General features: G+C 41.4%; 1 protein-coding gene across 1 annotated transcript; it reads right to left on the reverse strand.

Annotated features, from left to right (window-relative positions):
• Positions 1–3,482: 3,482 nt before the first annotated feature.
• On the reverse strand, positions 3,483–13,204 carry LOC109318764 (1,25-dihydroxyvitamin D(3) 24-hydroxylase, mitochondrial). The gene is made up of 11 exons (XM_019548157.1): positions 13,020–13,204; positions 12,386–12,479; positions 11,150–11,246; positions 10,236–10,327; positions 9,807–9,918; positions 8,163–8,308; positions 7,394–7,560; positions 7,124–7,202; positions 5,910–6,104; positions 5,694–5,805; positions 3,483–4,885 (listed from the first exon to the last, which is right to left on the reverse strand). The coding sequence occupies exons 1-10, from the start codon at positions 13,172–13,174 to the stop codon at positions 5,695–5,697; spliced, it is 1,248 nt and encodes a 415-aa protein (XP_019403702.1). The 5' UTR covers positions 13,175–13,204; the 3' UTR covers positions 3,483–4,885; position 5,694.
• Positions 13,205–13,234: the final 30 nt, after the last annotated feature.

The raw sequence follows: 13,234 nt of genomic DNA on the forward strand, positions 1-13,234 counted from the left end.
GAGCAGCCATTGAGAGTGGGCGGGGGATGGGCCTGTGTGTTTCAGAGATTCAGCTGATTCAGCAGCAGCCGAATCTCAGAATCAGTTTTGGCCAAATCCACTTGGGACAGTGATTCGAATCACCAAAGTGGCCGAATCCAAAGCCAATACCAGCTGTTTCTCACAGGCCTGGAAAACAGTCCTCTGTTTTCCTAGAGATAACAACTGCTGCAGGAGAAGCTGCCAACAGGAGACACCTAAGTCAGTGTGACACATGCCCAGGGAATTTTAGTTCTTTAAGTTCTTTAAGGGACAATTCTAGACTGGATTGGTTGAACTTACCTGGGTGTCTTGTCCTTCCCTACAGTGCAGCAAACATGTAACCTGTCCAGGCCTTCAGACCAGATAAGAATTTAAATAGAGAAAGAAATTGCAGGGGGTAACTCACCAAGATCTAAAGCATGCATGGGACTTAGCTGTAGGATACTGTGGATTGTGTTGATGAGGGTTAGCAGTCAGAGCCACAAAAGGACGTATGTATCAGAATACTCAGTGTTGCAGTCTAATTTTTGGGTGTCTCGTCATATAGAGTAAATCCACAATGGCAGGTTAGGTTTCAAGGCTCCACATATAATGTATGATAAGAGTTGGGCATCTCAGAATGGAGTTCACATAATTCAGTACTCTCAATGATGGGGTCAACTAACCTACCCCATAAAAAAGAGAAAGTGGCTTAAGCAACTTGATGAACACGAGCCTTCAATGTGATGCTGCAGCTAGTAAAGCGAGCAAAATGCTGGCTTGCATCCATAGATGCTTCTCAAGCAAATCCCAGGACATCATTCTCGCATTGTACTTGGCTTTGGTGAGGCTGCGGCTGGAGTACAGTGTCCAGTTTTGGGCTCCACAATTCAAGAAGGATGTGGAGAAGCTTGAGGGAGTCCAGAGGAGAGCCACATGCGTGATCAGAGGTCAGGAAAACAGACCTTACGACGACAGGCTGAGAGCCATGGGGCTCTTTAGCCTGGAAAAGTGTAGGCTCAGGGGTATCTGGTAGCCACCTATAAGCTTATAAGAGATGTTCACCAGTACCTGGGGGAATGTCTGTTCACCAGAGCACCCCCAGGGATGACAAGGTCGAACGGTTATAAACTCCTGCAAGACTATTTCAGGCTGGACATAAGGAAGAACTTCTTTACTGTCCAAGTCCCCAAGGTCTGGAACAGCCTGTCATCAGAGGTGGTGTAAGCACCTACTCTGAATGCCTTCAAGAGAAATTTGGATGTTTACCTTGCTGGGATCCTATGACCCCAGCTGACTTCCTGCCCCTGGGGCGGTGGGCTGGACTTGATGATCTTCCGAGGTCCCTTCCAGCCCTAATGTCTATGAAATCTATGAAAAGCCCAAAGACATTTAGGATTGTCTCTCCACTGGAACTTCACAGCCATTAACCGTAACGTAAAGCAGAAACTCAAGTGGCAGTAACGATACCATGACCATTTGCTTTTACTGAATAGTCCAGTGGTTACAGCGTTCACTGGAGTGTGAAAAACCCAGGTTGTTCCCTCCAGTGCCTGACAGAATTTAATCTCACAACTTCTACCTCCCAGCCTAATGCTCTAGCTGCCAAACTGTAAGTCTTAGTAGTTAGGGAGCATGACAGGAGAAGGCAGACCCGGTAGCAGAAACGATAGTCAAGTCCCCTCTGGAGGAACTGAATCTGTCTCTTTCACATCTTGGTAACAGTTGTAACCACTGATAATTGGATAAATGTGCAAGAGAATGACTTTTATGCTTTGTTTGAGGCTCAGCTCACTAAATCTGCCCTGAGAGTGCCTATTAGACTGAGTTCTTAGGCAGCCTAGTCAGAAGAATGCCTGGAATACAAAGCTCAGCGGGGCTCGGGTCCTGCCTAACTATGTCAAGCCTATGGCACTTCTTGATGCAGACACATGCAGGTATTTAGGCATCTAGGGAACCTTAGTCATAGACGTTCAGGATGCATTTACAGAGCTAGTTAAGATTACCCTTAAAGGCAATCTCAAGCCCAATCTAATTCTGTTCACGGTGAGGGTTGAGCTAAGAGCAGCCTTGCCCCAAACCTTCTGAACTTCACAATATAAAATCAAAGCTGTATCCTACCTTACCCTCAAGCTCAAGCATTTGAAACTCCCCCAGGTGATTTCCTGCAAACACAGGAAATCTACCAGCTACCATCCCACCACTTCCTGTTCCTGACATCCAGACCCCACTACCCATCTCTTTTGCCATAATTAGAGCAAAACAAAGAGGGTAAGAAGAGTTTCCCTTAAGAACCAGTATGAGTGGATATGGTACAGACCAAAAGTCAACACACATTTAGGAGTAGGGGGAGAGGTTCAAGTGGATTGAGCTAGTTGAAGGCAATACTCAGCATCAATTGTAAGTATTAGATATAGCCTAAAGTACCTCGTAACATTAAATGGTAGATGCATGGGAGAGCTACCTAGGAGCCTATAGTGGTGGTTTGGGATCTAAATCCCTTTGAGGATCTAACTTTCAGGCACAGCCTTTGGTTTCTTTCATAGAAAAATTGAAATTTGCATAATGATTTCATAGTATATCTCTGGTCTTCCTTTATGGCTAGTAAAGCTAACTCCAGTACTTCCTTTTTGGGTACGGGTGCATAGTTGTCTAAGGGCTTGTACTGGTTGTCACGATGTTTTGCCACAGAAAGAAGTATTGCCACACCAGTGATATAGGCTACCATTACTATTGAAGTATATTGACTTAAATGTAGCTATGATAACTTATGACAGCTGATGATTTATAGTGCCAAGAATTATGTAATTTGACCACTGGTTCCTGGTATTGTGAAACACATACATGAAAGGCACTGAAAGATATAAGGGTAGCCTTGAAGTGGTAGCTTTCTCACTGGAATTAAAGGCAGTGGAAGTTGCAGGTTCTCAGGGTCAAAATTAACAATGGGATGAGTTCAATGAAGTATTACAGCATGAATGGAAGTCCCACGAATAGAGACAAGCTTTCTTCACCAGTGTGCATGAAGGATGATACGTATTGCAAAGTTTTTTTTTTAAGCGAACAGACACTTATGTCAGCTACATCTAGAAATCTAAATTCATTATGCATCCACCCTTGGCAATTCTAAAATAGTCTTGATAAAGGTCTATCATATCAGTAACTGTACCAGAAGAGTATGAAACACTTTCTTTTAAGTACATTGGGAAAAGGGGAAGAATTGATTAGGGTTTTTTGTTTCAGGTGAATTGCACTTGGTATTGCAGCATTACTCCCATTCTTTGGGAAGGAACAAGCCCAAATGTAGTTATTAACCAATTGCTAGTGACTACTGCAATGGAGAAAGAAGGAAAGTACTTATTTGGTCATATAAAGTGACTGTCTTCTTAGAGCATATAATGGGATTCACTGGTGTTCTTAAACAAAGAAAACTTTTTTTTGCTAAATTAAGATGCAAGAATACAGGACACATTTCTAAAAAAGAGAGGGAAAGAATTCTGTATTTATTACAAAATTTCCCAGAAAGGCAGTACACAAGTTATTATATATACACACACTATATATTTAACAACATGAATATAGCAATCCTTAACAGGAAGCAAACAAACATTAAGTTTTTATACCATTCCAAAGTATACACACTAAAAAAAAAAAAAAAATAAAAAGTTTCCTTTATAAAAATAATATCCAACCGCTAAGGACCTGCACTTTAAGTACATTCATGGAAAACAGTGAGTTATCATTGTTTCTGTTACATCACATAAGTATGATTACCCCCTTTCACCAATTTTAGTTGAAATACACTTGTTTATAAAGCATGATCTCTACAATAAAATCCTCTTGAAATATTTGCATCTCTTCTTGCGTTTGGTTCTTTGGTATATATATTTTTTTATACTATTTACAAAATGCTTGGCATTTAAGGTATTAGTTATAGTATCCAGAGACCTCAGTCACAGATCAGGGTGCCATAGTGCTCAGTGCTACACATAGTCAACAAAATGGTCACTTAAACCAACTTATAATTTAAGGATGTAACAAGATAGGCTGTGGGGCAGCATAAAACATGAGACAGTAGTAAGATAGTTACATAAGCATCTGTAGTAGCAGTCACCGGCCATCAGCTTGAAAATACATTTTCAACTATTATGTAGGCATCATAGTGAAGCTCAGTTATAACAATGGACAATTTTACCTAAATGGCTTTGGTATTGTTTTGCCTTTTTTTAAATTGTTTTTAAGTCATAATCTGCAACCTTGCAATCATTAAAGGGGCAAAAATATTCCAAAATGTTAAATCCTTCTCTTAAACTGGTCCCAGATTGACAACTCGGCAGCCAGGAATCTTCACTTTAAATTCATGGCACAGGTATAAAACTGGGAGAGAACAATCAGCTGTTTTCCCTTCACACTGCCCTGTCAGTGCATCTCATCCCTAAACAAGACTGATAATCATGCCTGATTATTTTGTAGTTTCCACTGCAAAATGCACAGGCATTGAGACCAACTCAATCCTTAACAACTTTCACTGTACTAGCTAGGGCCAAATACAGAGCTCTGCTGTTCAGAACCAAGCTCTTGAACCATACAGCCCCTCAATTAATATATGGGCAATTAATGTTAAAATTTTGCTCAGATTTGCAGGCTGGACAAACTTGCCAGATTTGATAACTTTGCCAGCTTTGATAGCAGAGTCATCACAGACTACCTGAGCTTTTACTGACTCAGTATTGCTGTCCCTGTCACTAGTGCATTGCTTGAGGCATGTCCCTTGCAACTTCTCCATTGGTTTTGCCATTGCATCTTGGTTTTGTCATTCCCAATAGTGGTATGCTGTTCTCAGAGAAGGCAGCAGTAGAGGAGTCCTTCATCATCTGTAGATTATCTGGAGAAAGAGAAAATCCAGAGACTTCATGGACTTAAGATATTTAAAAAAAACAAAAAAATCAGTGTGTGATTTTAACATCTGTGAAAGCAGTTAAAACCCGTATTCAATTGACACGTGGTCTATTGCCACTTTCGGTGAAGTCCAACTTAGCTCTTACTTGGAAGGCTTGATTCTAGCTCAGGTCTACATCCACAAGAGGCCTGTTTTTCCAGTATACATTTTTTATATGGAATAAGTTAACAAAGCACAAAAACTGAAGTCCCATGTGATCAAGTTTTGATATTTATCACATCCAAACGTTATGACACCAAACCTGACCTCAACGCTCTAGTTTAAATCCAGCCATCCTGGACTAAATTTACTTGCATGTGAAGTGATCTGCAAGTGAAGACCAAGCAGTTCTCTTGTGCAGGTACATTATGTATTGTGCCCTCCTGTGCACCATTGTCAGAACTATGTAACAGTGCTCTGAACTTTTACTACTAGAAATGAGGAAGGAAACTACATCCTTTGGAATCCACCCAATGTGTATTATAGTACGGAGAATATAAATCTTTGATCCATACAATAGACAGAAGACTCTTGTCTCATGGCACTTAACACAAGGGCCAGAAAGTGAAAGTCAAATACCTAGGTTCTTTCATTGTTTACACAATTTTTTTTCAAAGATAATGAAGCATGACAGTGTTTAAGAAGTGTTAATCTTCACATAACGCAGCCAAGTTCTTCACTGAAAAGTCTGCAGAGTCCTACTGAATCTAGGTACAGATGTAAAAAGAGCAAAGTGGGCTCTGGGCCTATTTACCTCATCTTCTCTGAAATGCAATGGGAAGCTCTCGATTGGGGATCAATATTCCTGAATGCAGGGTCTCCACCGGCTCATTGTCAGTTGCTACAATTTGATATTTGCGAACGAGCTGAAATGCAAAAAGTTTGAGTAAGCCGATGCCAAGCGTCACTATCTGAGTAACTTAATGTTGAACGCTGCATAATGCATTAAAAAGTATACTATTATATTTACCCAGCAAATGGCTAAGTGAAGCTGCAGCTCTGCTAAGCGACGTCCAATGCACATCCTTTTCCCAATGCCAAATGGAATATGAGAAAAAGGATTTATTCTGGTATTCTGGAGCCAGCGCTCTGGTTTAAACTGGTTCCAGTCTCTAAAATACTCTTCATTGGATCCCACAGCATGGCTATTTATCATCAATATTGTCTGTGAACCAAAGCAATTGGGGAGAGATCAGTTAAGAATTGATTGGTACTGACTGACTTAATTTTGCGGTAATGGGGAAAAAAGTTGGTAACAGTAAAACAATGACTATTTTCTTGAAAAAAAATAAGAATACTGTATCTTAGATCATATGCACAGAAAGTAGATGGTGGATATAGGAGTAAAAGAAATTTCTGAAGAAGCTCTTGGATTCAACACTGAAACATGCAGGAACTGTGGGGTAAATTCAGTCCCAGTGTAAGCAAGGGCAACTCTGTTTAAGTTAATGGAGTTATAACAGGACAGAGTTTGGAGAGGAGATTAGATGGAGAATTACTGTACTACTTCCATCACTACTAGCCTTCATCCTTTAGATAACTATCAGGTATAAGATAAAACTTAAGGGTTGGTAAAAAGGAGTTGGGTGTCAAGAAAGAAAACTAAGCCTATCTTCCTTGCTAGAGGCAAGGACTTTTTAGGGTAATATCTTTTATTGGATCCATTACATGGTTGGGATAAAATTGGACAAACTTTCAAATGTGGGCATTCTTCACAAAGATAAAACAGGACAACTTCAGAAGTTGGTCTAATAAAAGATAACCCCCCCCAAAAGGGTTCTTGCCTTTTGCATAATTTCTAGATCACAATGCCTACAACTTCCCTGTACCACTACCTATCCCCTTTGCAGTCAGATCCATTCATTTCACTAATCTAATTTTATTCCAGCATTTGAGTACTTTTTAATCTAGGAAATTGTGTTCTTTTTCTTTTTTAAATAAGTTGGTATTGTCTCTTTAGTTAGGCATGTGCAATGACATGGTGTCTGAATATTAAAGTTGATCACTACCATACATAGGAACTACTTACTCCTTGGCCACATCTACACAAGACACTGACTGCGCAGTAGTCCGATACTAGGATGCAACCCTTAAGTCATTTTTCAGAAATGGTTACCCATTATGTGTTTAACTCTGCTGTAAAAGACTTGTTCAAGGAAACAGCTTAGAATAAATTCTACTCACCCCTTTGGGTAGTGTATAGTTCCCAACACTAGTTTCTTTGTCAAGTGTGCGACTGGTAAAGGGCACAGATGGTGTTATCCTACAGGCAAATAAATAAAATGAGTCTACCATGATTTTTCTCTGCAGGTGCCCACAATGTTTTATTCTAACTAGCAAGATGACAGTTATGTAAAATTTTAACACTAGAAAGTCTCTCTCTACCTTTAGGAACTACACGATCCCTATCAAACAGAGCCCGTTTTGCTTTACAAGTTATCTAGACAGTTGTACCTCATAGATTCTTTCAGACATGCTTTTAAATAAGGCATTTTCTTCACGTGCTCAGAATTTGGACTCTCATTCGCAGATACTACGTTCTGTATTTCGTTGAGAAGCTTCTGTTGCACGTGTGGATTACGTGAGAAGTTATACAGGGCCCACAGTAGACTATTGGCAGTCTGCAACATGAACAGAAGGCTATTATGAGCTCAGATAGGAGAATACAGATGGCCAATTTGACAAAACACCCATAACAAAAGCATTTGTATCACATGCATTGTACAGCTGGCTCACTGCCCACTAGAAAGGTCTTCTGCCTCTCTTAGACCTAATACCGTACAAATATTCTGCCTGCTCTTCTCCAGCAGAAAGCAAGAATTGAGGGGAAAGGATGGTAGAAATACCTCTATTTAGTGGTTTTAAGTGAAGTTTCACTTGTATCCATGCAGTTCTCTTTAAGTGACTGTGTAGCAATAGCTCACAGTCATGTACTTGCTATTTTTCCTTTACTAAAGGTTCAATAGCTACTAACCACTTTCCAGCTCTAACTATTATGGATACTAATTTCAATGCTATTAAGAATAAATATTCTCCATGTGCAGACATCTGGAATGGTCTAGTCTAGGATCATCCTGCTTTGAGCAACAGGGCTGGACTCGATGACCCTATAAGGTCCCTTTTAGCTGTACTTTCTTACAATCCTATGACCTTAACCACTTTGCAACCTCTCTCTGCTACCAGCACTCAAAATAAAAAACAGGTCTGTTCTTGGCAAATTTACCGTTTCAACTCCTGCAATCTGAAGTTCTGCAATAGTTGCGTAAAGCTCCTTCTTGGAAAGCTGGCCCCTGAAGTAAATGTCACATAGGAAATCTTCAGTAGGGCTGGCAGAATGTTTCTGCAGTCTGTTATCGATTGAACACTTCGCTGGGGATGGATGGAGAGGCAGCAATTAGAAAGCTACTAAAAATTCATCAAATGAAACAGGACAAATTAGTTTCCTGTTTTATGATCATTGTGATATTGTTATAGACTATGGGCATCTCCCGTCGCCACTGCAGCACAGACCTCTTCTATTCACAACCCTCCCTCTCCACCCGAAACAAAGCTACCAAACCCCAACATAAAAACAAAAACAGTAATGATCAGAGAAACTTCTGAAAATTAGTAGGTATTGTGCCTTCTCAATGTGTGTATATTTGAATACATATAATACCACTACTTCGTATAAGCAACACACTTAGCCATGAATACATGGGCTGTAGCTATAACCAGAATAAAGCTTACTGGCTTGGATCCTCCAAAGGAACTAAGGGACCTGAAAAAAAACCCAACCAGCTGGAGTTGGGTGTTTGACTCCCCAAAACCATTTAAAAAAAAAAAAGTTCGTTTTTGACTAGGATACACTCCATATTTCAACTGCGTTACTCTTCCTTTATGGCCTGTTGGTTTTGCTATCGTTTTTAGTAAGTGGTTCTTTGAAATCAGTGGTACTGATTATGAACAGGGTTATTCAAACGAAGTAAGGGCCAAAATATAGTTCTAGGAATGAAACACGTTTTTAGTGTGTATTTTTCTTTTCTTTTAAACACTGAGCAAACATTGATAAAACAATCCGGCTCCATTCTTGGCACTGCAAATTGGCATATATTTCCTCTATCGTGAAGTAGATCTTACCTTAAGCCTTAAATAATCAATCATAGTGCAATAAATAGTGGGAAGAAATAATCCTAGTCAGCACTACAATAATGTGAGTTACTAAACCTTGCTTAATTTTTAACCTGAATTATCACAAGGTATTCATAAAGGGGAAAGAAAAGAAAAGAAAAAAAACAAACCCCAAACCAACCAAACTTTATATCTGAAGGCTGTGATTACCAAGTGTTCCTCTAATGCCAATAGGGCCAAAGCAAGTAGAAACTGCTATGCTAAAAGCCAGTCAGTACTCTATTTTGAAGGTTTCTGTTATAAGAGGTACATGGATAAAATACTGGAATCCAGTTCCATCAAAACCCTATTTAAAAAAGTCTCTCTGTAGCACATAAAAATCCTTGCTTCTCAACGACAACCTTGAGCTAGGGCATTTTATCATGCTTTATGTGATAGACTGCTTTCAACCTATTTACCAGTCATGAAAAGCTAACCTAGCATCACTAATATTGCTGTTTCCAAATGGTTACCTTTAGATCACATGTTGAAAAAGAACTAGAGCAAAACTTTAGTTGTAGGTATGAGGTGAGAACAGTGTACACAGGGGATTCCCACTATCTGAGTAAAAGAGATTTGGGGTAAGCAAGAACAGGACTGTTGTGTTGCACAAAGTACAGAGATCAGTAATCAGCTGCTTTGCAATGCAGTAACATTTATAAAAAGAAAAAATCTGAATTGGATATGCATAAGCATGTGAGGATTGGGTCTAAGTTACCTGTTTTAAAGATATTGTCCCATGCGTTAGTATGAGCTTGCCAGACTTTTGTGTTCAGACTTTTATGAAGTTCAACTGGGGTCACCATCATCATCCCAAAAGTAGCCATCATCTGTGGAAACGAAAACATTTTTCACTATAAGTTATCACCTCCCAGATATACTTTGTACACAGAAATGGGTAACAAAGAACAAAGTGTTCTTACTGAAACAAGGGATGCATGGTTCTGGTGGGTACAACAGGTATAGTCACAAGAGTGAATTTTCACTTTGTAGGCAATACGTATTTTAACATGTGGGCAATTTTTAGCAACCAAACTAAGTTAATGACGTTGCACAATGTGCACCTCTTATACAGAAAGGAAACTGTGTTTGGAGATAGAGGAGATCTTGACCAACATGTTTAAGAACTAAGGCTCCTTCTCCATACCGTTTTCACAGCCTTGATGAAGTTCAAGCCTTCTTCTCCAACATCCTGCTGCAGAAGCCCAAACCTCTTCCCGTACAACACCAGGCAGATACCTGACATTAAAAAAATAAATTGTTATACAATAGATTAGCCTCCAGCACTCATTAAACTGCCTGAATTGGCTTCTGAAAAAAACCTGAACAAACCCAAAAAGAGACTCCTTTCTAAGATGCATATTTATCCACAAACAATAGTGTAGACACTTCAGGCAGGTCAAAATAACTTCTCCATCAGCTGATTCAGCCTCAGGGGGCACAACCACACATTTATTAATGCACCTTAGTTACTTCCCATTTAGTTTAGTACTTGCTTAATAAAATACTAACAAAATGCACCAACATATGGTTTTGTGATGCTTGCTGCGCATTAGTCTACTAACACCCCGCGGTACACGATTAGCATGGTTTTTGACTGCCACGCTACCGCGCAGTGTTATTAGGCTAAAGCCCAGTAAGTGTTTCATGTAGACATGCCCGGAATGGCTTCAATACCCCAGAAGCGAAACAGTCACATTTTCCCCTATAGATGTGTAAGTGATCCCTCATCATGAATGGCATATTGCACTGCCCAGCTTGGTTACTGTGTTTGACAACTGAATATAAGGATTCCCCAATGAGAAATTTTAATGAGACTTTGCCAATCTTATTGAAGATGCATTTTTCTTCATTTTTACTTTTGGATCAGGTCTTCATTATCTAGTTTGTTCCACCACTTATCAGGAAGTACTGTGTTGTCTCTCTTATGCCACAGCTATTCCAACCCTCAGGAAACTAGCACAGCTTTGTCGCCTATACCGTTGTGAACTTACTCCAAGTTAAATGTCATACCAAGTACCAAAACGCGTTTTGATTTCTATTGGAAGGTAGAAAACTTACTTTCAAATGACCACTTGTTGAATTCTGAATACAAGTCTTCCATTTCACCGTTTTTATTGCAAAGATCATCTATTCTCTGCATGAAATCTGGCAGGACCTAAAGGAAATAGAAGAAACTGGTAAATACAGGTCCTAGGTAATTTAACATTTCCAACTTTATCTTTCAGTAGCTAGATAATGGTCTTGTGTAACAGTGGAATGCTTTATTTGCAGTAGGATTTCATTGCCCAAATACTATGGTACTGTAACAGGATTTTTTTTCCTGTTATACAGTTATGAACAATTCCAGAGGTTTACTTCTGCTGAAATGAAAACATTTTATTTTTTTTAAAGGAAATTGTTTTGTGTCCCAAGTCAAGTCAGCCAAATCAATTCCAAATCTGTGTCGTTCAAGAACCATATGTGGCCCTGCTACCGACAAGCATCCTCCACCCCCACCTGGGACTTCAGATGCTTCCAAATCTTTTGGTAGGCATCCTACCTATGGGCCCAAGCTGAGAGGCTTGGGGTTTGGATGCCCCCGAGGTTTGCATGCCCCCTAGGTTTGCTTTCCCTCAGCAGCAGGAGCAAGCTAGGGAGGAGTCTCCCATGTCCATAAAGTCAGCATATGGCTGAGACCTTTCCACTAAAAGCGAAAGGCTAACTAGTGACCTCAGTCAGGACACTATCTCCTTCCAGGAAAGTGGTTTTCCCCAGCCAGTAGTAAAACCACTTTGGTGGTCAGGGTATTTCCCTTGAAATGATGCCTCAGTCTTACATCAGACCCCGTGATTTTTTTTTTTTTGGGGGGGGGGGCAGGCAGGGGAGGTGACATCCTTTATTGGACCAGCTACATGGTATACATTTAGACAAGCTTTCCAATGCAGGGCATTCTTCATTAGGTCATTATAGCCTAGTTTGGTTCACTTGAAGCAGATCGCCAGAAGTGCTTATCAGACACTCCTCAAGTCCAGAGTCTCCCAGCAGCAGAGCCATGTAAGAGGGAGTACAATTCTGAGGACTTCATACAGGAATACATGGTGGATGGTGTCTACGGGGGAACGACCACCTCAGCCATGAGCCTCTCAGTTTCCCTTGCTTTGGGTCAGACCCTTTGTATCCAGCTTTCTGCTGAGTGATATGAAAAGTGATCTTTTTAACGTGAAGACAGTTCAAGAACTGTCTAGATCAGTGCCCTGTTTTCAGGTTTCCAGCACAAACATAGGAGAGAGAAAGGCAGGGTGAAGCTCTCGGTACCTCATTAATTGTGGAGTCCAATTTCATCACCTCCGAGGGCTTCATCAGCTTCTTCTGAAAGGCGCTTCTTACCCTCTGCCAGTCCTCCCCTTCTCTAGATTGACATTTAAACAGCAGCAGGGAAAGAATGAGCCGGGGGGAGTTTAACACCACAGCGTGAAACAGGTGCTTCCAGTTTAAAGTCTGGCTCTGGCTGGGATGAGACAGCTGGGGCTGGTCCTGCTTTGGGCAGGGGGTTGGACTAGATGCGACCTCCTGAGGTCTCTTCCAGCCCTCACTTGCTATGCTTCTGAAGCAGAGACTAGGGAAGCAGCAGCCTGTTTTACTGCAGCGCGCGTGTCCCCGCACCACATAGAAAGGATGCCTCTTGCAGCGGGACTGGATTGGTTTCCCACAGGAAAGAGGGAAAGTGCTGAATACAGCCGGCGGTGACTAATGATCGCGTCCTGGGAACGCGGGTAACCTCGGGCAAGAATCCCAAAGCCTGCCGGCTGAACAGAGAGAGCTGCTCGCCTGGGTTTACAGCATCCCCCCGCACGTCACCACCGGCGGGCGCCGTCTGCAGGGCAAGCGCCCCGATGCCCAGCCCCCCAGCAGCACCCACAGCTCCCGAGCCCCTTACAAGACCACTTACAAGATCATCAGGCCGTAGCCCTCGCCCCGGTAGTCGCGGTAGGCTTTCCAGGGCTTGATCTCCAGCCTCTGCGGGCAGGCGCTCTCCTTCCTGAACAAGGCTTCCAGCAAGCACGGAGCCCCGACGTGCACCGAGTCGAAGGCGCCCAGCTTCATGCGGAAAATCTTGCCGAACTTTTTATGGTAGTCCGCCTGCGGGGAGGGGGGAGGGCGGCT

The sequence above is a fragment of the Crocodylus porosus genome, unplaced genomic scaffold (genome assembly GCF_001723895.1).
Source record: "Crocodylus porosus isolate Cpor-Errol unplaced genomic scaffold, CroPor_comp1, whole genome shotgun sequence".
NCBI classification, from domain to species: Eukaryota; Metazoa; Chordata; order Crocodylia; family Crocodylidae; genus Crocodylus; species Crocodylus porosus.